Source organism: Mytilus edulis, chromosome 13, assembly GCF_963676685.1.
Source record: "Mytilus edulis chromosome 13, xbMytEdul2.2, whole genome shotgun sequence".
In the NCBI taxonomy this organism is placed as follows: Eukaryota; Metazoa; Mollusca; class Bivalvia; order Mytilida; family Mytilidae; genus Mytilus; species Mytilus edulis.
Genome location: NC_092356.1, coordinates 17,679,968 through 17,707,404, shown reverse-complemented (window position 1 = coordinate 17,707,404; position 27,437 = coordinate 17,679,968). Strand labels below are relative to the sequence as shown.

The following is a 27,437-nucleotide window of genomic DNA, read 5'->3' as shown; positions in this document are numbered from 1 at the left end:
ACAATCTTAATGTGTTTATTGAGACAATTTCTAGTCCAAAAAGAGACTGCTTCTTATCAACAAAAACATTCAATAAGTCAACAGTTTTACTAAACAAGTAACAGTAAATTTGTTCTGTAATTGTCAACCCTGGTGTTGCTAGAATAGTACAGCAGAATGATCATGTGAAAACTAAATATTTCTATTTTTTTTAGCATGTACTGGTAACACTGCTCTTATGTTTGTGAATATTGAGGAATCTTTGAAGTTCATGGGTACAAATGTTTTGTGGATCCAGAAAAAATTAAAATTTGCATGGATATTATCATAGTTTTGCCAAAGTCTATGTGATAGCCTTTTAAAATTTGTACTGAACATTTAAATAAGTGGTTCACCTATGCACACAAAATGCATAAAAATTGGTTACCTACAAACAATAATGAATCCACAGTGCTTATAATTTTTGTTTTTGACTTGCATTGTTAACACTCTCTTATATTTATGAGTAATGAATTTATGAGTAATGAATTAACAACCAAACTGGTTTTCACAATATGTAGCACTTAAGATAGATACAATTGTATCGTGAAGCATCTAGACAGTCTTTTGATCTGCCTTTTTCAATTGATTCAAGACAAAGCTCAGTTTTAGCAATGACAATTTTGGCAAATGTTCTTATTCCCATTCTGTAGTACCAGGAGGCTTGGATGTCAGATCATACATAACTCTTGATAATCCTGGCACTGTTAAAATCTCTGTGACCATTCTATCTAGCACCTGGAAATAAAAAACATTATGATTGAATGATATTTGTTGGTTTAAATGCCACTTTTAGCACTAATGGCTTTATAATGGGGGTCATAAATAATAATTGACCAAAATGACCAAATCATAAACTAGTAAATTGCTGACGACATTACCGCCATGGAAACAGGACAGTAGAGTCTTGTTTTCTAGAATTCATAAAGGTGAGACATTAAAAAAAAACACCTTTATTTTAAAAGGCATAACTAATTGTACAGGTTTTTCAAGCCCAATAATGGCTCTTATTGAACCTCCTCCTTTGCCCTTTCCTTGAAAGAATACTGTCATTTCAATATCACTATACAAGTAAGGTTAAATCAAATTACCTTTGTGTCTATATGCTGTCCAGGTGTCGCTGGTATACCTGTCATGAAATCATTTGTAATGAATGTGCGTATTGCAATTGACCTTTGACACGATGGAAGGTTCAGCGCAGGATCACGATCAAAATGTAATGGCGTTATAATCACTGGCATTTGACTCAGTTTATGAACACATTTTTCTTCTATTAATACTTTTGTACACAAATAGTCAGCTTGTCTCAAGGTACTTAGCACTCCACTTGTGAGGTATGTTGGTGTTATATCCTCCAATGGGTATTTAACACTACCACCGAAGATATAGACAACCCTAAACATCAAGAAGACAATGTCAAATGAATGTTAAACAACATGAAAATTAATTCTGTAAATTCAGAAATTTGGTCAATGTTGTGATTATTGCTTAAAATTGCAAGGGAATACATATATCAACTACGTGTTCATGTCCAATTTAAACTGTTGACATCTTAACTCCAGTATGCATATAGGATGTATAAAAATTATTTTAATATCAGAAGCAACTTAATCACAAAACACATAATAGAAAAAAACATACATTGTTTCAATTTATGACACAAAATCAATACATTTACTTGTGTAACCAAAAGCATGCCTCAGATTTTTGTCTTAATCTGATAGACAACTTTTGAGTTTGATGCATTTCCGTCAAAAACTTTTGTTTTAGTGAACAGCATGAGTGCATTTAGGGGCATCCTCTCTCCTGTTAAAATGTTAAGCAAGTGATTGAAAAAATATCATGCTATGTTATTAAATTAAATTCTTATAATTACTCATCAGCACTGCTGTCATTAGAGAATTGTGTTGAATTACATACAGAAAAAACATTATTTCTAGTTTATCCTGCATAATGATGATTACAAAGAGGTTTCATGAACTTTAATAGTGCAGGGATAAAAGTGATCCCCTCTATATGGTAAATGATATCATAAAAATTTGCAAAATTGACGAATTTATATGTAGGACATAAATCAAAAGTGGTCTATTGGATTCCATTTACCTGTTTATATTGTGACAGATACGTGGTATAAGCTTGGCAAGATACATAAGACTTGTCCAGGGTGGTTTCTCATCTGTTGATAAACCAACAACATAACTGTAGGTTCTACAATCACCCTAAAATAAATAGGTGTAAAGATTTAACATCATTAACTTGATTATGCACAACCATGTTTTCTTTTCATTCATGAAGCCTGGGTTATCTCCAATTAATTCTTGAACAAATAATTCATTTGAAATATAAAACAACAAAATTTTTGCAGTTTCGATAGAAAAATATGTTCTATTCAAAAGATTAAAGTTGATTATCAACAATTTGAATATCATTAGCTATAATTGTGAAAACTTTATGAAAATGCCTACAGCACACAGAAGTTAAATCAGTAAAATCAGAGAATCTGTGTGATTGCTGATGATTGAATGGTGAAAACATATTGATTTCTGTGACCTTATGCAAAATAATCATAGAATATACCACAGCCCATAGTGGGCAAGTTGAAATGACAAAGTACATGTGATCTATTGTTTATAGAGTTGTGTATCTGTACTTGATGATAAAAGGTAAGTAAAGGATCATCATGCAGCATAATACTGTAAACAGGGAAATTTTCACGGTAGTTTTATTTTCGAAATTTTCACAGTAAGAATTGAAACGCGAAAATAAAACGACCATGAAAATATCAAGGAAAAACTCTTTTTATTACATTTACTTTTACAAATTGTGACTTGGTTAGAGAGTTGCCTCATTGGCACTAATACCACATCTTCTTATATCTACGTATAAGAATAGAATATCTATAGGACTACTGTATAACACTGATTTTTAAACGACACATATATAACTGAAATCATAACTGTATATCTCTTAATGAAAAGCTTTGTTAGAAGTCATGTCTTTAACTCAAAGCAGTAATCTCAAAAACATGCAAGCAAACATTACGGATATTGTTATGTAAACAACACACATTACAATTACATGTATGTTAATGACACCTGTCGATCAGTAATAAAAGTATCACCTCGTTGATCTACTACAAAGATTAATCAGATCAAAAGATCGATTAATAAGCATTAATCCTGACAGTTTTTTATTATAATTCATTCCTAATTAGGTCTACTTTTCTATTATTGTGTTTGTGTTTTTACAAGCATTGAAACACGACAAATTTTTAATCTACTTCAACATTAATGAACCAAAAACAAAAGATTTCTGATTGATTCCATCACTTGATTTAAGATATGTATAAAGCTGTTCACTTTCCAAATCATTTATGAAAATATTTTTATAGGCCACTGGGAAATCGTGAATTCAAAATGGCAGGAATTTGGATTATGTTAGTAAATCATGAAATAAAGATGGCGGGAAAATTTCCCAGTTTACAGTATCCAGTTCTCTTCTCTTTTTTCTTTAAAATACATAATACCTGTACACCAACAGTCTTTATTGGCAGTAACGTGGACGTCAAGTTACACTTGGAACTTATTCTTTTTAACTCTTCTCTTTCTTCTTCTGTTGTACTATCTTTTATTCTTGTAATTAGTAAATGAGGCTGAAAATAAAATAAAGTCAAATACATCAAGGAAAATTATGCATGAAGTTAAATGCTATACATTGTACATGTGTGACAAGATACTCATTTCAAGTCTTTCAGATGTAACGTACTATTTAGTTATTTCAAAATAAACATTATCTTCTAGCCAATGCTTCAACTAATTTTAAAAGATTGCACACAAGTTTTGTATCAGAAATGCAATACAAGTCATTCAATTGAAAACAATTCACTATATTGTAACAAAATTGTCCAGCTGCCATTGTTAAATCTACATATGCAGATAAATTAAAAAAATTCTCTTCGTCTATTCTAAAAATTATAAGGACAATAGACTCCATCAATCACCTAAGTTGCACAATATAATATTTATTCACTGTTGACAGTGGAATTTTGAATATCTTAAAAGCTAAGAAAGCCTCATGTTTAAATTTCAGAATTTAAATATCTCATTGCAGTGGTAGAATCTAAATATATATTCCACCTACCGTTTTTAATGCATTTTCATAATCCACTATAAATCTGAGTAGTACACTGGTTTCTCCAAAGTCTTTACACATGTATGGATGATCACCACAAATCACACGAATAGCTAAACCAGGACCTAGTAACAAAAAGTAGATTCATGCTTATAATTCTAGCTTTGAAACTTTCTAGGTTGTATAAAAGAGCCTGTGTCGCTCACCTTGGTCTATGTGCATATTTAACAATGGACACAGATAAATTCATAACAAAATTGTGTTTTGATGATGGTGATGTGTTTTATACATCTTACTTTACTGAACATTCTTGTTGCTACAATTATCTCTATCTATAATGAACTTGGCCCAGTAATTACAGTGGAAAATATTTTCTAAAAATCTACAAAAATTATATAGGGCAATAACTCCTAAAGGGGTCAACTGACCATATCGGTCGTGTTGACTTATTTGTAAATCTTACTTTGCTGAACATTATTGCTGTTCACTGTTTATCTCTATCTATAATATTATTCAAGATTATAACCAAAAACAGAAAAATTTCCTTAAAATTACCAATTCAGAGGCAGCAACCCAACAACTGGTTGTTCGATTCATCTCAAATTTTCAGGGCAGATAGATCTTGAACTGATAAACAATTGAACCCCATTTCAGATTTTCTCTTAATACTTTAATTTTTTAGTTATAAGCCAAAAACTGCAATACCCCTATTATCTATTTTTAGCCATGGCGGCCATCTTGGTTGGTTGACGGGGTCATCGGAAACAATTTTTAAACTAGATACCCCAATGATGATTGTGGCCAAGTTTGGTTTAATTTGGCCCAGTAGTTTCAGAGGAGAAGATTTTTGTAAAAGATTACTAAGATTTACGAAAAATGGTTAAAAATTGACTATAAAGGGCAATAACTCCTACAGGGGTCATATGACAATTTCAGTCATGTTGACTTATTTGTAAATCTTACTTTACTGAACATAATGGCTGTTCACTGTTTATCTCTATCTATAATATTATTCAAGATAATAACCAAAAACAGCAAAATTTCCTTAAAATTACCAATTCAGGGGCAGCAACCCTACAACGGGTTGTTCGATTCATCTGAAATTTTCAAGGCAGATAGATCTTGACCTGATAAACAATTTGTCAGATTTGCTCTTAATGCTTTGGTTTTTGAGTTATAAGCCAAAAACTGCATTTTACCCCTATTATCTATTTTTAGCCATGGTGGCCATCTTGGTTGGTTGACCGGGTCACTGGACACAATTTTTAAACTAGATACCCCAATGATGATTGTGGCCAAGTTTGGTTTAATTTGGCCCAGTAGTTTCAGAGGAGAAGATTTTTGTAAAGGATTACTCAGATTTACAAACTAGAGGCTCTGAAGAGTATGTGTCGCTCACCTTGGTCTATGTTAATATTAAACAAAGGACGCAGATGGATTCATGACAAAATTGTGTTTCGGTGATGGTGATGTGTTTGTAAATCTTACTTTTAATTACAATTATCTCTATCTATAATGAACTTGGCCCAGTAGTTTCAGAGGAGAAGATTTTTGTAAAAGATAACTAAGATTTACGAAAAACAGTTCAAAATAGACTGTAAAGAAAAAAAACTGAATTTTACCTCTATGTTCTATTTTTAGCTGTGGTGGCCATCTTGGTTGGTTGGCCAGGTCACGCCACACATTTTTAAAACTAAATATCCCAATGATGATTGTGACCAAGTTTGGTTTAATTTGGCCCAGTAGTTTCAGAGGAGAAGATTTTTGTAAAAGATTACTAAGATTTACGAAAAATGGTTAAAAATTGACTATAAAGGGCAATAACTCCTAAAGGGGTCAACTGACCATGTTGACTTATTTGCAAATCTTACTTTGCTGAACATTATTGCTGTTTACAGTTTATCTCTATCTATAATAATATTCAAGATAATAACCAAAAACAGAACAATTTCCTCAAAATTACCAATTCAGGGGCAGCAACCCAACAACGGGTTATCTGATTCATCTGAAAATTGCAGGGCAGATTGATCTTGACCTGATAACAAATTTACCACATGTCAGATTTGCTCTAAATGCTTTGGTTTTTGAGTTATAAGCCAAAAACTGCATTTTACCCCCATGTTCCATTTTTAGCCATGGCGGCCATATTGGTTGGTTGACCGGGTCACGCCACACATTTTTTAAACTAGATACCCCAATGATGATTGTGGCCAAGTTTGGTTTAATTTGGCCCAGCAGTTTCAGAGGAGAAGATTTTTGTAAAAGTTAACAACAACGACGACGGACGACGGACGACGGACGACGACTGACGCCGGACGCAAAGTAATGGGAAAAGCTCACTTGGCTCTTCGGGCCAGATGAGCTAAAAATGGTTAAAAATTGACTATAAAGGGCAATAACTCCTAAAGGGGTCAACTGACAATTTCGGTAGTATAGACTTATTTGTAAATCTTATTTTGCTGAACATTATTGCTGTTTACAGTTTATCTCTATCTATAATATTATTCAAGATAATAACCAAAAACAGCAAAATTTCCTTAAAATTAACAATTCATGGGGCAGCAATCCAACAATGGGTTGACCGATTCATCTGAAATTTTCAGGGCAGATAGATCTTGACCTGACAAACAATTTAACCCCCATGTCAGATTTGCTTTAAATGCTAGGTTTCTGAGTTATAAGCCAAAAACTGCATTTTACCCCTATGTTCTATTTTTAGCCATGGCGGCCATCTTGGTTGGTTGATCGAGTCACTGGACACAATTTTCAAATTAGAAACCCCAATGATGATTGTGGCCAAGTTTGGTTTAATTTGGCCCAGTAGTTTCAGAGAAGAAGATTTTTGTAAAAGTTAAAGACGGAAGACGACGACGGACGCCAAGTGATGAGAAAAGCTCACTTGGCCCTTTGGGCCAGGTGAGCTAAAAATGGTATTTGTACATTGAAAATAAATATAATTCGCTTTTCATGATCAAGATCCCCTTTATGTTCCATTGTCCTATTCAAACTTTTTTCAAAATCAGCATAACTGGAAATTTTTAATTACATTTTCTGGTACCATTTCATTTTTACAATTCATGATCTTTTTCAAATAACTGTTTAAAAGACCTAATAATTCAAAGTTAAATGTACATATACATGTATACAATTCAGCAGTTTCTTTTTAATTTATCTCTTTCCTATAATTTAAAATAGACTTAAAACATGGGATACGAAATCTGACTTCATGGAAAACAACTAAGAAATGTGGTGTTCTTGTAATACCTGGGAAAGGATGTCTTTGGACCATCTCATCTGGCAGTCCTAAGTCTTTTCCAATCTGTCGGACCTCATCTTTATGAAAATCTTTCAAAGGTTCAACAACTCTGCCTTGTTTTCTCAATTCCCGTACTAATTCTGTGTCGTTATGATGTGTTTTAATGGCGTCTGCTTTACCACTGGCTAATTCTGATGCACTTTCTATCAAGTCAGGTCGTAATGTACCTAAATAGTTTGTCATTAAATGTTAATATAAGGTATTGGCACCTATTCCTTGATAACTATGAATCATTAGGGAATTTGTGTTTTTTTATACAATATTTGCTCAGTGTAGGAAAATGTCAAATATATTTTGTACCCGTTAAGCTTTTCTCCTATTTCTTAGTGAGTTATCTGTACACATTTGAAAGTATGGTAGAAAGTTACTTTTGGGAATGAAGTGTTGACAGCAGATAGAACTTTCATAATTCCTGTTCAATTTATTATCTACCTTTTAGATTTGGGGGTGATTTAATGCTAATGGTTTACTTTTTTAAAATTGTTATTTGGATAAAGAGTTGTCTCATTGGCACTCACACCACATCTTCCTATATCTATTGGCTTAAACTCTAACATATGTCTATCAATGAAAACTGCATGTAGACCTTTAGGTGCCTTTTTGTTATTTTTGTTGAGTTGCTGAAACTTAAAGGCTTGCATACAAAATTCAAAATCCTTTGAAAAAGTTTCATAGAAAGCAAATTTTACCTTGACCTAAATATACATCTTCTGTCTTGAGGTTTAGCTCTTCAACAAAATCATTAGCTACCTACAAATATAAAAATCTTTAACTTATTTTACCAAAACACAGTGGATTTATTATTCTTCATGGGATGCAAATTTTCACGAATTTCATGGGTGAAGCTAAACCATAAATTTAAATGTTAAACAAAGAAGAAACAAGAATGTGTCCAAAGTAAACGGATGCCCCACTCGCACTATCACGTGTTCAATGGACCGTGAAATTGGGTAAAAAATATAATTTGGCATTTAAATTAGAAAGATCATACCATATAGAGGGAACATGTGTACTAAGTGTCAAGTTGATTGGACTTCAGCTTCATCAAAAACCACCTTGACCAAAAACTTTAATCTGCAGCGGGACAGATGGACGAACGGATGCACAGACCAGAAAAAATAATGCCCCTTTACTATCGTAGGTGGGGCATAAAAATGTATAAATGCTTGTTTGCAGACTTTAAAACTTTTCATCAATCTAAGAACATAAATGAATCCACAGTAGCTATTAAAGTAATTTGTACAAAATGTCAACAAAAAAATCCTACGTTAAGTTTGTGGCAGCAGTTATTTATTCTAAGAAGACAAATCAAGTTAACAAACATAAATGAGTGAATCCTAACTGACCTTCATAAAGGTATCCCCAATGATATTTCTTTTTTCCTCAGGATTTTCTGTTGTATTCAGAGTACTTGTTTTCCGTTTCCGTGAGGTACCATCTGACTGTGTAACAGGCACTGCTGTACTCCCAGTATAAAATGTGTGAGCTGAACGGATCACTGAAATGATAATAAAGTTTAATCATATTGTAATCATAATCAACATGTTTGTTTCAGAATTAAATTCTTCATTTTTTAAATTTTATTGGAGTGTAAATGAAGTGACTGACGTACATTTTGAATGAAGTGCGTAAAATTACAAGAAAAACATTCTCATTTACTTGCTACAACCATTCAATTACAAATTTAATCAAGTGTTTCATTTATTTTATTTGCATTCTTACTGAGAACACCTGCATAGTTGTTGCATTTTATACATATATTAAAACTTGATCATGTGTCTGTCCTATTTCAGTAATTAGTGTGATGTTAGATCTTTCACAATACATTCTCTGTTCAATTTATTCTCTCCTCCAACTTTCCAAGCTGGAATTTTAAGGAACAGTCCAACAAGTCACCCTATCTTACTTAAAGTCTGAGCTCAAAAATAAATGGTCCCTTAATTATTTGGTATGAAGTGACACTTGAGGTCAGGGCTAATCAATTAAATCAGATGTGATTTTATAAAGGACTTTAAAAATCTGTGACGTCTTATTAATTCATAATGGAAATTGGTGCTGGCTTGGGAGTTACGGTATGGTTTTTATACCTTTGACATCAAGACCTATTTCTCTCAAGGACACTTCTACATGGTTACTCTCATTTTTCCTCATAAAACCATTGTCTATGTGTACTGCTATCACTTGGTCATCTTTCAGAGCTTTGTGAAGTAATGCTGCACAAACTGTTGAATCAACACCACCACTCAGTAACATCTGAAAGACACAAAATATAAAATCAATTGTTACATCATTCAGTTATCATGGTTATATTTGAAAAGAAAAGAAAACAAAATTTTTAGTGATTTTTTTTATCAACAAAACAGCCGAAAAGAAGGCATATTTTGAGACTCGTTTATACTTTGAAAACATAATCTAATTTCAAAAAGTACCAATATTGAGTGCATATTGTATCCTTTAAATTTTTTTTTTTTTACCAAATTTCAAAACTTTGAACAATCATGACAATACCAAAATTGGGTGCATATTATGTAAGTTTTCCGTAAACAAATGCTAATAAGTGAAAACACATCTGACACACAGAAAAGCATACTCTCAAGCTTGATTCCAAACTTCAGAAAGCCTTCAAAAATGTGTAGACCCTGAGAAAATTGCAACTAGAATTTCTAATGATTATGATCCCCAGCAGTTTCTCTGATGTATTTGACACAAGTTTCCTCCCTAGATTCCATGGTATACTTACTAAAAATTTATGATCCCCAGCAGTTTCTCTGATGTATTTCACACAAGTTTCCTCCCTAGATTCCATGGTATACTTACTAAAACTTTATGATCCCCAGCAGTTTCTCTGATATATTTCACACAACTTTCCTCCCTAGATTCCATGGTATACTTACTAAAACTTTATGATCCCCAGCAGTTTCTCTGATATATTTCACACAAGTTTCCTCCCTAGATTCCATGGTATACTTACTAAAACTTTATGATCCCCAGCAGTTTCTCTGATATATTTCACACAAGTTTCCTCCCTAGATTCCATGGTATACTTACTAAAACTTTATGATCCCCAGCAGTTTCTCTGATATATTTCACACAACTTTCCTCCCTAGATTCCATGGTATACTTACTAAAACTTTATGATCCCCAGCAGTTTCTCTGATATATTTCACACAACTTTCCTCCCTAGATTCCATGGTATACTTACTAAAACTTTATGATCCCCAGCAGTTTCTCTGATATATTTCACACAACTTTCCTCCCTAGATTCCATGGTATACTTACTAAAACTTTATGATCACCAGCAGTTTCTCTGATATATTTCACACAAGTTTCCTCCCTAGATTCCATGGTATACTTACTAAAACTTTATGATCCCCAGCAGTTTCTCTGATATATTTCACACAAGTTTCCTCCCTAGATTCCATGGTATACTTACTAAAACTTTATGATCCCCAGCAGTTTCTCTGATATATTTCACACAACTTTCCTCCCTAGATTCCATGGTATACTTACTAAAACTTTATGATCCCCAGCAGTTTCTCTGATATATTTCACACAACTTTCCTCCCTAGATTCCATGGTATACTTACTAAAACTTTATGATCCCCAGCAGTTTCTCTGATATATTTCACACAAGTTTCCTCCCTAGATTCCATGGTATACTTACTAAAACTTTATGATCCCCAGCAGTTTCTCTGATGTATTTGACACAAGTTTCCTCCCTAGATTCCATGGTATACTTCCCTTCAATCTTGGCTATGTTATGTAAGAAATTTTTAATCATCTGTCTACCATTGTCTGTAAGATCTACTTCTGGATGGAACTGTACACCATATAAATTCATCTTCTCATTGGCTATTCCTATTGAGAAAGAAATAAGGATAATTATAAAATCTGGATTGACTACAATAACATCTTAAACATTCAATGTTAGGGGAAAACTTGCACTCCTCCACCTAAAAAAAAGTAATGTACTAGCACTTCTCTTGTCATGGAAACACTTACATTCTACAATATCATTTTAATCCTTAAGCAACTCCAATTTTAAGGAAACATCACATCAAATAGTCAAGCCTACATAAATGATTACAACACCCATGTCCAAGAATAAAACACTCCTTTCTAAACACCCCTTCACACATTCACTCAAAATTTAAAATCCTCACTGACTTTCATATCTTGTGAAAACACTGCATTATTTTCAAAACATGTGCATTTTGGAAACATTACCTATTCTATTTCCACAGAAACCTAAATTACAAATGACATTATTTTTATTTTGGATTATACCATAGTCCATTAGATTCTAAAACAGCAAACAGCTAGAATAAAATTTATTTGACAATTTAAATTTCTTAAAATTTTGACAAATATTTACTTTGGCCCTTTTTTAAAAAAAAATTTTGAACTATACACTTTTTCAGAAAACTTTCATTAGATATATAACAGTTTGATGAACACTAATTTTGATTAATGAGAAACTTAATATTTCCTTAACAATCAAAGGTGAATAAAAAATTCAGCTGATTTTTTTAAAGTTATCTCCCTGTACATAGTGTTATGTACAACTTTAATACTATAGAAACCTACCTGCTACAATATCCCCTGAACTAGAAATTGATTTAAATCCTTTAGCTACTTGGTCTATACTGTCACCATGTGTTAGTAAGACTGACTGCTGCTTGTTTAGACCCCTGAAAACAAATAAATTATATAAATATTTATAGAATTACAGAGTTCTTGAATTTGTTTTTATATCTGGTGAAAAGTGCTGGTCCTCACTATCAATCTTTTAGAAAGTACCAAAATCATGTCGGTCCTTTGCAAATTTTGGTGGTCAAATCCCTCGGACCACCAATTTTCGAGAACTCTGGAATTGTGGTTATCAATTTCATTGGTCATACAGCAAAATATAATTAATATTGCACAATCGCTTTGATATTCTAATACCATATCAGAGGCGGATTAAGAGGGGTTTATTTAAGGGCCCGAGCAAGGATCCGGAAATTTTTTCACCTAATTTCGGTCATTTTCATATAACTTAAAAGTTGGCGTCCCTTTTAAAAAAATGATTGTCAAAATCACATTACTGCAAGAGACTCGTGATGTCACTGATGAGTATGCTCATACTCGTAGCTTCAACAAACTCGTTTCACTGTTGCATCGCATTTACTTCATGATTTATCCTACCATTTTCCTAAAATCGATCAAGAGCAATTAAGGGAAGGCAACAGTTTAAAAATAAAATGATTTTAATGACTCAAAACGATAATTTTCTCAGTCATCGCTTAGGTTTCTTTCGATTCTGAAGTCGAAATTCAAACCGGATGTAATGCAACAATACTAAAACGAACAATTCCGGACTCATTTTCGGGATTAGTTTTGTTTATCAAATTCACAAGAAGTCATCGGCTTTTTAATATTTACGAAGACTATCAATGAAAATAGTTGTACTTGCTTTATTTAGCATGAAATTATTTTAAATTTACGATTTAGTGTTAAATCTGCGGAAGAGAATTTCAAGCATGCATATTACATAGTAAACAAAGCACGTGCGTTTGTAGTGAAAAAATATTTTTTCCTACGTATATAAATCAAGTTTTAATTTAATTTTAAATCATAATTGACAATTGTCTTAGCTGTTAAGTAATTAAATAATGAAGCCAGTTTGTATGGAATTTTTATTACTTCATAATATTTGTTCAGAGCTTGTGATTAATTACCAGGTGTGAATTGAAAACACAGGTAAAGAGATAAGCGATCATTAGCCAATAGCTCCCCGAGGCATTACTATAGTTATTAGGAGGATTATAACACTTTACTGGAGTGGCAGTTTAATTACAGGAAATCAATAACAAACCAAAAATATGTTCAAAATGGCGATTTTGAAACTTGATCTCAACGAAATGACCAAAATTATTACTGTTGAAAAAATAAAATTTGACCTAAATCCCAATTAAAAGTTTAGGACATTAAACTTTAAGTTTAGGACAAGACTGGCAAATATGACTGTTTCCAGACCCTTGGGCCCGGGTCCCTCCCACCTTTTGTGGGAAAAATTTGGTTGATTATATAGGGAACCACTGCAGCATGACTGAAGCGGGCTCCCTCTTAGGCAGTCATTGGGCTCCCTCTTACCAAAATTTCTGGATCCGCCACTGCATATATCAGATTGTTTTTGCACCAGTAGTGTTTTGGGTTAAGATGGCTGTTCAATATTCATGTTTTGGATTTTGTATATAAATACCAGAAAAATGGTCATGTAAGATAATTTTGCCTTAGGCCACACCAATTTAATTTCTTGTTCTACGGATTTTTGGACTCCAAAATTTGGGGCGAGCGAGCGATTTGAAAATTTTAATAAAAAAATATTTAATTTGCAAATTTTTGAGGCAAAGCTTGAAAAGTAAAGGCGAGCGATTATAATTTTTTTTGTAAACATAAAATAGTAGGTTTTGACAATATTAAAGCTTGATTTCTCACTTGTACTTTGACATTTCTTTAATTTCTGAAGTATTTTTTCCCTGTTCACCAAGAAATAATTAAATCTGGTCTATGTATGTGCGACTGACAATGAGACAATTCCCCATCCAAGTCATAATCAGTTTGGGGACAACCCCTTAATGTTATAAATATCCCTTTTACATGTTTTATGAGGGATCAATATAAGTTATAATATATTTGTTTGTACAAAAGGGCTCATATTTTCTCAAAGAACTATTTATCTATCTGGTATTAAATGGTCAAAACATGTCCAAGAATTTTGTAATATTCCTGGACTTGAACCATGTTAACACATTTACTTTAACAGTTTAATATTATTCAAAATAAGTGGACCCCTCTTTTAGAAAAAGTTGTTTAAAATATGATGTAACTCTCCTCTTTTTGGGTACAAAATTCTAAGTTTTCAAAGGTTTTGTATAGAAGAACTATACAAATCCTTGGTATTTCTATTTTCTTTTCTACATCAGTAAAATGACCCCTTGTCTGAGGGAGGGTTGTTCTCAACCTGATAATAACAAACACAGGTCAAAGTACGGCCTTTTACACAGGGCTTTGATACAGACCAAACAGCAGGCTATAAAGGACCCCAAAATTATTAGCGTACACAATTCGAACAGGAAAACCAACGATCTAAGTTATATATCATGTATATCCAAACGGGAAAATACCAATGAACAACATCAACAAACGATAACTGCTGAACGACAGGCCCCTCAATCAATCAGGACAGGTGCATAAACATGCAGCGGCTATGGATAGTTTTGTTTCGCCAGCATACAATATAATTGCAGTTGAAGGCAAATCCTTCAGAAGTTCTTTGTACTTTATTCTAACAACGAAATTTTTTTGATAGAGAATATAAGTAAGGGGGAAAGTAACCAATTTTTTGTTCTTTACAGGTATTCCCGCTGATATAAATTTATATCGGAGCACTCCCGCTTTAGATAAATAGGTTTCATGCTGAAACAAATATTCTCACAGATATTTACAAAGTGTGGTGGGGTGCTTTTATGTTTAAAATCGTTATATACAGGTTAGACTGTGATTTTAAAAACAAATGTTGATATCTTTTTATAATATTTACAAAAAAACTGTGCGGGAAATGGACATGATTACATTTCCGGATGCTGGAAGCGGGAATATAAAAAAAATAAAAAAATTCTGTTTTGAAAAAAATAGGTGCGGGCGGGTCCGTCGAACAAGGAATCAAATTGGTGTGGCCTTATTATCTAATAATGAATCCACAGTAGGCAAAGGGAAACCATTCAATATTTCAAACAAGCTTAAATTCTTTGAATGTTTACTATGGTAGAATTAATCAGATGATGAAATTTTAATTACTAGAACTGACTTTGTTTGGCTAATTATCAATGATCCCTTATTGTCTCTCTTTGGTCAAGTTCAAAATCATAAACCAACAAATTTTTATAAAACCATGTTAGAGGGCTATTTTTCTGACCATGATATGTTCTAAGGACAAAGGCCTAAATCGTATACATGTAGTTCTAGACCACATTTACCAATACTTAAAAAAACCTGCTATAAACTACATTTGGTATCCACAGTGATTCAAGTATTATTAAATGAAGTTCAAACAACTGTAAGAGTTGAGAAAGATACTTATGGCATTTTCTACACACAGTGTTAAGAGGTCTCTGTAAAGGGAAGATATTAAAATTAATTACAAAATATTTATAGACTCTTCTGATCAGGGGACTTACTTAAATGAGTGATTTTCTAAATCACTGATTCAAGTAACATTTTGTTCATAAAGGTTGAAAGTAAGAGTTGTCTTTCTTTAATAATCACCTATTTAAGTAGTACAAATTTATCACTAGACTAAGTGATTTAATTTTATTGTAGTTTTAAATATAGAATACTAATGATCCAGGGACTAATTATGTTTCTAAACTTATCAGAACCAACATCTGTGTTGTCTAGGATGACCAGGTCATTTCAGGTGATGACCTTGTACTGAATCTAAGATAATGACATAAAAATCACTTATTTAAGTACATTGAAGTACCAGACCTCAATTTCCTTCCCAAAAATCACTTCTTTAAGTATCATTATTTTAATAACCCCCACTAATTTCAACATCCCCGAACAGTGAAATTTTTTATCGCGAACAGTCGAATTTTATTACATAATCTGAAAGATGAAACCTTGAACTTCACAGGAAAAATACTCCCACTGCTGGGAAAAATCTTTTAAGAAAGTATCAGTTCATTATGTAAAAAAATCACTTATTTCAGTAAGTCCCCTGACTGCTGATTTCTTTATAGAGTTATAAAATAGGTAAACATATGGATACATATATTAATGTGGAAAGAAACTAGCTATACACTGAGGAATGACAACTTTTAGTATTATATTGTAAATATATGGATACATATATAAATGTGGAAAGAAACTAGCTATACACTGAGGAATGACAACTTTTAGTATCATATAGTATTATGAAAACAGATCTTTTTTATAGCTGACTATGCAGTATTGGGTTTGAAGGCAGTATAGTGACCTATCGTTGTTAATTTTTGTGTCATTTGGTCTCTTGAATAAAGTAGTCTCATTGGCAATCACGCCATACCTTTTTTTTATACTTATATAACTATTTCGTATTTACATTTTTCACCTTGAGTATCAATGTAATGTTTGTCGCTGGAAATTTAGACCATCAATAACAAAGTATCTTACTTAAATAAACTACATTTGGTATCCACAGTGATTGTGAATTGGCCATCTTCCCTGGCCTCTTTCTTTTTTACAGTACCATTAAATTCTTTGTTTAACATCTGAAAAATTTCAATTATGTTAAGATAACATATACATGATCTATATATGTATATAAAATAAAGAAATCATGCCTCTTTCTGTAGATTAAAATTTCTCGTATTTAACAATTTCATACCAGACATTTCTGTAAGAAATGCAAGTAAAAAAAATCATGAATAGCAATGACTGTCAGGAACATGAAAAACTTTAAAAGATCTTCCATTTTTGTATGATGTAATTTGAGTTATGAGTTATTTTCCCTTGGCTACTATTGTGTATAAATCAAATCAGTGTTTACCTGCTTTCTGTAATAAATTTACTAACTAGGAACACCAAGCGTTTGAGATGTCAATGGATAACACATCTTTAGCTACCTGCTTCCCATAACAAATACCCAGGACTAGAAGTCCACATCTGAATATGTCCTTAATAGGAGAACCACATTTGGATCACATAAATGTATTTACCATTTACCTACATCCCATTATAAATACCCAGGATTTGACGTCCACACTTAAACATGTCTGGATCATATTTGCATTTACCTGCTTTACACAACAACTATCCTTAATAGGAACACTTTACATGTCTATGGATCACATATCTTTATTTACCTGCATTCCATAACAAATCCCCAGGACTGGAAGTCCACATCTAAATATATCTGGATCATATCTTGGAGCATCTTCAGCATAAACAGAACTAGGCCCACCTGATATTATAATAGCTCTGGAAGTAGAAATTGATGAAATTCTAATTTAGTAGAAGAGGAAAACAGAGTTTCTTACCCTTTAGAAGCACCTGAGGTCATCTCTGTTTTTTTATTGGGTTTTTGGTGCTTAGTCTTTTTAAATACCTAATATGGTTTTTTTCAGTAATTTGTTTGTCTTTTGGTCATTTTCATTTTTTGCAATTTTATAATACATGTAATATAACATCCTTTAAGTTATCAAATATGCACTGCTAAAATGAAACCATAGTGTTTCCATACATGTAGCTTCACCCTGTACTTCAAGACCTCTCTTCTTTGTACCCGGTGCTTTGCTTTTGCGCCAATTGGCATTTCATTTGCGCCAAAAAAAATTTCATTTGCACCACAAACAATATTTCATTTGCGCCAAAATAAAACCTTTTAATTGCGCAAATATTACAGGTAAATGCAGGTAAATAGCGTAAAAAATATATTTAAAAAAGACTTTTGATAATAAAAGTTTTTGTTTGCAAAATTAAATATATTCCTCAGAAATCAGTCGACATTAAACTACACAAGTAGTGTTAAAACCTTAATGAAACACAGTTCTGTTATATAAATAAACGTGATCATATACCTAATATGAAACATGAAAGAAAACAGTTTACACTGGAGTTATTCTAAGCATGATACAACTATTGTAAAGTTATACGTCTACCCTGGCACCAAACTTGTAAGCAACGGCCATGATGTATTCATGTCTGGAAAATTCCTCCTCTCAAGTGCATACCATATTGATAAAAAAGATAGTCCGTTTTTTCATGAACTGCGGTCAATTTCAGTTGTTATACTGGCTTTGCAAGGTTTTATTTATTTGGAGTACCAATAAATGACTTGGTCTCCATTTTTCAGAACGTATGATCTGACAATAAACTAAAAGTGTGGTCATCAAATATTACACACTTAATTCTCCTGTTTTATGTCTAAATTGTTTATGTTCATCTTGACACCTCGATCATGTGAACACTATATAATTATAAACCTTAGTGACTCTCAGCTTCAGAAATGAGTGTGGCATTGAACTCACCCCATTATCCAGAGAAATACTGTAAAGACAAACCTTTTAGTGCAATAAATATTTTAACGCTTCAGTTATTGCTTGCCTGAATTACCTGTTAAATGGCGCAAATGAAGTTTTTATTTTTTGGCACAAATGAAATATAACCTTGTGGCGCAAATTTAAGATTGTAATTTTCAAAAATTGGCGCAAATGCAATGGGCCCCTTTGTACCTTGTCCTGAAAACACAGATATTTTCCATGAAACCTTGGAATTTACTCAAAATTTGGAGAACAATATTTGTGCTAGAAACACTGAACCCAGTTATTTGATTGGTTGATTTCGGAGTCTTAGAATGAAAATTGTACCCCAATTTTTTTTTACCACAAGGTCTGCTGCTCAAAAATTTTGCAGTCTTTTTTTAAGTATTGTTAAATAAATGGATTTTTTTTCTCAAAAATAACACCCCTGTATCATAACTGTTTCCACTTAACCAACTTGTTGCTTTTTGAAAGAATAAACTTCCATAACTCCTAGAGTCATCAAAGTTCTAAAAGTTGTGAGTTGTTGTAGTACAAATGTTCTATAGCCTTTTTTGCCAACTTTGACAAAAAATAGAAATCCAATATCCACGAAAATACATATTTTCCCCAAAAACACAAAAATAAATGAATCCTCATCAGTAACCAAGTGATTTAAAAGAGGCATTAAGGTGGTACCTAACACTACAGGGAGATAACTCTGTAAAGTCAGCTGAACGTTTTAATTACATTGTGTTGTATATATTAATATTAATATTAAGCTTCTCAATGATCAAAATGATAAAAACAGTTGGTTCAAAATTTTTTATATTTTTTAATATTTTTGTTAAAGGGTCAAAGTAAATACTTTGACAAAATTTTATTAAAATTAAACAAGCCAAATTAATTTCAGTGAAAGTGTTGGGTACCACCTTCAACACCAACAATTAATGTCTTTAAATTCATAAATTTGTTAAAATTTTATAATGTTTTTAAAATAATTATACCGTAGGCGGATAGATTTCATAAATATAAATTATAATGCACTATTTGTATGTAGCAATTCCTGAATTAGCAATAATGAAATCATAATATTGTCAATTGTTCAACATACACAAACATAATGCATGCAAAATTTCTGAATTTTCAGAAAACATAATAAACATACCTGTATCCTTTTTCCTTGATTGTAAAAGCAGGAGTATCTAAAGGAAGGACATCTGATTCTATATTCTGTTCTCTCACTCGTCTGTCTATAACCTATAAACAAACAAATAATGTAAACCAGGGTAGGATATAGTAGGCTAAGAGGGCTATGTTTCTCATGGTTTATATGATAACTTTAGCATGAAATCTTCCAAAAAATTTGTCTATATATATGTACTACATTACTTTTTTTTTAACAAGTGAAACTGCGAGCTACTGCTCACTGATGATACCCCCGCCGCAAGTGGATAATATTAATAGTGTAAAAATATGCAAGTGTTCGGTAAACAGGAAGTTGTCGAGTGATGAATCTGAAAACGCATCACACAGTATAGCTGACTTATATAAATACTGAAAGCAAATTTCAGAAATCCTTGTATTGTAGTTCCTGAGAAAAATGTGACGAAAATTTTCAACTTGGTTATCATGTGTAAAATCATACAAGTGTTCGGTAAACAGGAAGTTGTCGAGTGATGAATCTGAAAACGCATCACACGGTATAGCTGACTTATATAAATCCTGAAACCAAATTTCAGAAATCCTTGTATTGTAGTTCCTAAGAAAAATGTGACGAAAATTTTCAACTTGGTTATCATGTGTAAAATCAGACAAGTGTTCGGTAAACAGGAAGTTGTCAAGTGATGAATCTGAAAACGCATCACACGGTATGGCTGACATATATAAATGTTGATACCAAATTACAGAAAGGGTGGATGTGTAGTTCCTGAGAAAAATGTGACGAAAGTTTCATGGGACGGACTGACTGACGGACGGACGGACTGATGGACGGACAGAGGTAAAACAGTATACCCCCCCTTTTTTAAAGCGGGGGTATAATTACACATAAATGCCAGTTTTAAAAAAAATCTTGGACCTGCACATGTACAAAATGTATATCTAACTGTATTTATACATGTTATATATATGTACATGAAGTAAAATGATAAGTTAAACATGTTAAAACTTTTAAACGATTGTTATTTTTTAAATACATGCATGCTTTTGGGTTGCTGTCTTATTGAGGTACAGATTTTCCAGATAAGGCAGTTTACTATATTCAAATTTTCGATCTATCCAGTCTTGTGGAAAATAAGTATAAAGGGCATCATACATTACTGTTCTTACCTTTCCATACTGTGCTCCTGCATCTAGAATAACAACTTTGTCTCGGTTTTCTGTCTCTCCATTAACACTGGCAGATCCATTCATTGCACTCTAACAATAAAGTAGATTATAGAAATTAATATCTTTAATTCTAGTATATATAGTATAGTAAATTATATGTTCATGTAAATTGAGAACTCTGTTGTTTTATTGTATTGTGGCTTGACGGTTTCATTGTTGTTCTGATTCACCTTTTATCTATACATGTTATATTAATATGTCATGTATGTATTAAAGTATGATGTTTTATCATATTTATCAAATTTTATACAGATTTACAATGTATGCACAACTAATTTTTTGACCTACCATCTTCCATGTCATCTTCCCTAGCCAAGGGTTACGATCCACTCACGTTCTCTTCACCCTTGGCGGATTGAGATAAAATTTTGGAGGCACAAGGTAAGGATTTTTATTGGTTGCAGTAGAAACTTGCTGCATCCAATAAAAAAGCACCAATAACATGATCACGTGAAGATGTAGAAAGTGTTTGTAAACAATTGCCACTTGTTTATTGTGCAACAAGTCTTTACATCACTAAACATACGACTATATTTAGTGACAACTTGAATGTTTTTAATCAACTAATAGAAGTTCATGTGTATGTTTCATGCACAAATGCATGAATGTTGACGTATATTTTCGTTTCCAGCTTTACCAAGTGTTTTTACCTCCAAATTGAAGAGTTAAAGTGCTACCATTGGTCAAGAATAATGTTTTCGGAATGGGCGTGACTTTAATCTTCCGATAGATTCCGATATGGCGCAACATTGATATCACAAATGTTAGCTCAATCTGCCAAGGGTGAAGAGAATGGGAGTGGATCGTAACCCTTGGCTAGCGGAGATGCTTCCATGTACATAGAATACCTTCAAGAAGTGTTGAATGATCATGCCAAATTTCCTCCCTGAACTCCAAGGTGTTTTAAAATTAAAGATAAGAAAGGATTTGTAAACTGCATGAAGATAGTAATGCCCATTTCTGTCAGGCGTCAAACCGCTTTTTTCGGCTACTGGTAGCGTCAAATTGATAAAATTTTACCATGATTTGTCAAAATATCCTTATCTAATTTGTTAGAGGTCTCAAATAATTATTTTTATTGTCTAAAAAAAGTGCATATTTTATAGTCTTGCACCAAAAATTACTATTAACGTCATTTGGCCAGAATTTTTACCGTTATTCGTCATGAAGGTACCCCCATTACCACCCTCCTGCATGGACAGATAATTCAATTACTATAGGAATTCTGCTGATTCAACATTTATGGATTATGGTCATCAAGGTCAAAGCTATAGTCAGCCTGTATCTGATGTGTAACTTAGTTTGTCCAATTTGAATACCTACATCATGTACATGTATGAACTGTGTCAGATAGAAGTCAACCTTGTGAAAGTACACATATTCCGTATACATGATATATACAGTTGTAATGGTGGTTGCTTTCGCTAGATGTCTTCTTTATTCATATAATATCATTCACGCATATCTATTTATCTTTATTGTATTTAAATAGTTTCCCATGGGCGCAGCCATTTTTATTAGGGATTCGCCGGTCCACTTCCTGTGGCCAGGCCGGGACATTTTAGGGTTTAATATAAGTACTCCGATCCTGGTGGCCGGCAGTTCCGAACCCGGTAGCAGACGATACACAAGTGAAAACTATTACAGAAGCAACAATATAAACATTTAGTTATCAGGTAACCAGCTAAGCATATTTAAGCTATATATTTAAGGCACCACCATACACTCCCGTAAACTTGTATGCTTTAACTATAGTGTATTACAAATGTTCCATTTGTAGAATGTCAAATAAATCATCATTGAAACTTAACGGTTTAATTCTTTAAAATCAGAGAACATCGGGAATAGTGATTCCCATGACACAGTACATGTACAATACTTTAATTGATTTATATAGAAAATTCATATACATGTATAAATGAATATCATGTTATATATGAAACATGTGATATGAAAGATACATTTTGGTCTGTTTTGATTGGTTCTTATCTCAACTCAATTTCCAGTTACAGACTTTGCATATAGCTTTTTCTACTCAAATTTTAAGTTAACAGATGTACTAATATATATTTGTAAAAAATTTATTTCTATTGGACGCAGCTCATTTGTTAGACAACAGCACAGTTCAGAATCATGGGGTTTGTGTTGTTTATTCTTTAGTTCTCTGTGTTGTGTCATGTGTACTATTGTTTGTCTGTTTGTCCTTTTCATTTTTAGCCATGGCGTTGTCAGTTTATTTTCGATTTATGAGTTTGACTGTCCCTCTGGTATCTTTCGTTCCTCTTTTAAGACATGCAACTTAGAATAGAATGTGATATTCAAACTGAGTTTATTTGTCTGATCACTGCTGAATTGTAATTAAAGATCATTTGACATGTATGAAAAATTATATCTTATAGCATGTTGAATGAACTAATAATTTTTCATTTCTATGATTACAATACACCTTATCGCTATCTGTCCTCCATTACTAGACATCACAAAGGTTCCCTCAAAATTTTGGTGTCATAATGCAAAATATCTGACGCCACAATGGAAAATTTATTGTTTTATGAATTCAATAGTTCAACAGACACAAATTTCAAAATAGCAATAAGGTGTATATGGCTAAGTATTCAGTAAAGTGCTGTTTCAATGGGTGTCCCAGAAAAATGCATTTTTTTCATATTTTAAATTATTTTGGGTTTAAATGCAGGTAGCTAATCAATCCACTGTATAATGAAGAGATAATATAAACAGTCTCATATGAAAAGTTTATTGTTGAATAAAGTATTTTATAAATGAAGTGTTGAATTCCCTGCTTTGTGCATGCTTATTTTGTGACATGGTCAAATGACCCAAAATCAAAATTGTTTTATAAACCTTTTTTTATGAATGGCAACTACCGGTAGGTAAAAAGGATTTTCAGGTAATACAATAGGGTTGGCAAGGTTTAGGACACTAAAACATGAAAAATCTTCGAAAAATAAGGATTAAAAACAATTTTAAATGGTCATGTTGTCGGACTAACATTTTCTGTCTTCTTCCTCAGAGAAAATGAAATATAAGTTATGTAACAATAGAGGGCAATTAAATGCACAAAATATCTTGAGGCTTCAGCTTATTAACTAAAATGTGATAATTCATCATGAAGATACAGCAGAAACTTTTATTTTTTTCAGGAATTGTCATTAAAGTTTACTCTTGAAAAATCTGTCCAACCGTAATGGGCGAAAATTTCAATTTTCATTTGCAAGTTGCCAACTCGGTTTAAGTTTTTTTTAATGTTTATGACAACATATTTTAAGACAATCGCATTGCGCATTTGGTATTGCTGTCAACTGTTCCTTTTTATTCGAGGTCAACGACATCGAAGGGGTGAACGCTCTTTCTGTCCAACCAAAAGATGGAAGTTACATCCGAATTAATGTTACGTCCAACATCCAAGATATTCTCTACAATGGCTACCACAAGTCACAGAATCAATTTCACTTCCACTTTGACAATAACTTAACCTTAAATACTACCGTATATATGAAAAATAAAGAGGTTTTAAACTGTTGACAGTGTAAATTTGACATAATTTTGAAAATTAGGACGTAACAAGAGTCCTATAATGTTCTGTTGGACGAACCTTAGGACAAAATCTCTAATGTCGGACGTAACAGCTTTTTAAAAGTAAAAAGAAACTTGTTAACAACTAGCAAGTCCACATAAATTTAAAAATAGTTCTCAGACCCTTCCTCATCTCTTCTGAAGAGGTGCCCATTTTTAAATTGCCATTAGGATCAGTAAAATAATGAATTCTGTCCTATGTTTGTCCCACAGGGAACATAATCTGTCCTATGTTTGTCCTACAATAAATGAATTCTGTACGCTGTTCATCCAACAGTTTTTTATGGTTTCATTTTATCCATTTATTTAATAATGAACCATTTTACCTCTTGCTGAGGAACACCAGCTGTAGATATTAGTATAAACAGCAAAGTTCTGATTTTGTTTTTGACTTTGAATGATGCAAATGGAACAAATTCTCATCCAAAAATGTCCCTCCTGTTTGTCCGACATATTTTAAGATTTTTCAAACTTATAAGTTAGTTTTTGAAACATTTAACAAAATGATATATACTTTAATTGAAGATCTTATGAACTGTCAGAGAAAAATTAATATATTTATTAACAAAGCCTTCATATAAAAGGAAAATATTCATTTTTCAATGTCCTGTTACGTCCAACATAACCTCTGTCCAACATGCTAATTAGGTCTAATTTTATGTTTTCTGACTAAATAAACTATCTTTTTACATGTAAAACCCTAAACTAGAATCATTCTCCTTTCAGAAAATCATGTTATTATGATTGAAACAGCTACTTTTAAAATCATACATTTTGTCACACACTGTCAGCACTATACTGAATACTTAGCCATATGGATGATACAGTCATGACAGTCAAGTAAAGGATGATTGATTGTTGGTTCATTAACGTCCAGCATCAATTTTTTCAAGCATTTTCAGGACAATCAAGTAAAGGAAATTTGCTTGTCCATTAAGTCAATTCATATGGTCTACAAACCTTTAATTGAAAGGATAAATGAAGCCAGCATGAAAATGTAGAGCATCTTTGACATTATTTGTCAAATTGAAATTGATTTGCACAAAAGAATGTTTACAATCACCTGATTGCAGTGTCATTGATGGAGTATAAGATGTAGAGTGTGGTGCTCATATTCGCCATGGACACAATTTCGCTGTTTTATGATTTTGAGGTGTAAAAACTTCAAAGGATGGTTGAAATGGAATAAATATGCCGTTAAATTATATTTTTATAACAAATATGATTAATTTTGAAAATGAGACTAAATTTCGGCACTTACGACAAAGGATCGAAAAATGGACAACGATTTTCACACAATTTCCTGAATGACAAAAACGATTTCAAAGAAGCATTCCTTAGTAATTCTTTGACTGATTGCCCTAAATTTCAGTTTTTTACACCTTTCAAATGTCTTCTATTCGTCTATAATGAAATTTATTTGATGAATATTGTTTAAAGCTGCAGTTATTTGGTTTTAAATAGATATGTAAAAACGGCGAATATCTGTTCCCCCTTGACAAAAAATTAGGAAATTTCAAACACCCTTTAATCCAACTTTTCAGATGATTTTACTCAAAACAAACACGTTTTCAAGCTAAGAATATTTTGCATTTGAAGTTATCTTCATATAGAAATATCAGTATACTTCAAAAACATAAAGACCTGAACATAAACTGAAGAAAACATTGAAAGATATGGCAAAAATGAGCACCCCACTCTATATATCCTCTATGTAAATGCATGCAATGTCAGTTACTTTTAAAAAGCATGCTACACCACTGCGCTGTGGTGAGGCCAGCATGAGTGTTCTACAATCGTCCTATGATCTTGAACAACGTGATATGAGTGTGATTTAGTCATGGTAGAAGTGTGGTTGGGTCACTGAGAACTTGATGGTCGTAGTGAGGTTGTAGTAATGTCGCTGTTAGATTGTGACACAGTCTTTACGACTAAAATTACGCTTTCGCTACACTCTCATTATAATTGAACAGCTATCTTTGCAATGTTACCTCAACATTATTGCGCTCTACGCTATACTTTAACCTGATTTTGGATTGACCGCAACACGATTATTTTCATCGTTTTGAACATGTTCAAAGTTGGTCCTCTCTCATCACAATCATGAAGACCTTGCCACGACCGTAGCATGTTCTTAATGCGTGGGCAAGCTGGATCGTCAATAGTGAACGGGGGTATGAGCTGCCAACAAATTATTATGTGTAGTGACTAGTGTGTGTAAAGGTTTTCCATTTCCATTCTCAATTTTATTTGATTCAGGTCTCTTTTTTCATAAGGCGCATATTCAATATTGCGTCAAACATCTTTAAAAATATGTTTTTAAGACAGTGTTCCTGTTTCTACTGATTATGCTTTTTAGTCACATAAACCCTAAATACCTTGTGATCGACCAATGTGTCTAGCAGAACGAAATTAGGTGCAGTCAATGTGTTTTTGTAAATTCGCGGAAAAATAGAACATACTAAAAGTCTGATTGCATAACCGTACTCGCACCCAAACTTACCTTCCGTATAAAAAAAAAGATGTTCAAAGCGAAAGATCTTTTTGGGCGACTAAATAATATACCTATTTTTAAAACAGATTTGATTCAGATTTGAATATTTCGCCTAGTATAAAAACATACATACATATGCAGTATACAGATGATGTTTTCCAAGCCCGAAATAGATACGTGTACGATCCGCGTAAAATTGTTTTAAAAAAAATATGTTAATCATCGTTTTTACCTGTGCATGAGCTATCAAATTATCAATCAAATGGTGTTTGACTTTCCGACAATGTTGAGACATTCTTTTTCTTTTTATTTTTCTTATATAACTGAGCACGCCTAATTCATGCGTAACCGGCCATCTCTAGCCAAGGAATTAAATTGAAAGTCACATGAACACGGTTTTAATGGGGTCGAATGATTCTCTTGCATGTGAATAATTCATCAGCGATGT

The 27,437-nt window shown here is 32.6% G+C and overlaps 1 protein-coding gene across 1 annotated transcript; it reads right to left on the bottom strand.

Moving 5' to 3' along the window:
• Positions 1–26,972, bottom strand: LOC139501618 (GMP synthase [glutamine-hydrolyzing]-like). Its single transcript, XM_071290737.1, has 16 exons — positions 26,874–26,972; positions 20,842–20,931; positions 19,679–19,770; positions 17,356–17,470; positions 16,664–16,761; positions 12,053–12,156; positions 11,130–11,323; positions 9,553–9,718; positions 8,812–8,963; positions 8,155–8,215; positions 7,414–7,632; positions 4,159–4,274; positions 3,545–3,670; positions 2,122–2,237; positions 1,110–1,413; positions 1–756 (listed from the first exon to the last, which is right to left on the bottom strand). Exons 2-16 carry the CDS (start codon positions 20,923–20,925, stop codon positions 655–657), a joined length of 2,049 nt encoding a protein of 682 aa, XP_071146838.1. The 5' UTR covers positions 20,926–20,931; positions 26,874–26,972; the 3' UTR covers positions 1–654.
• Positions 26,973–27,437: the final 465 nt, after the last annotated feature.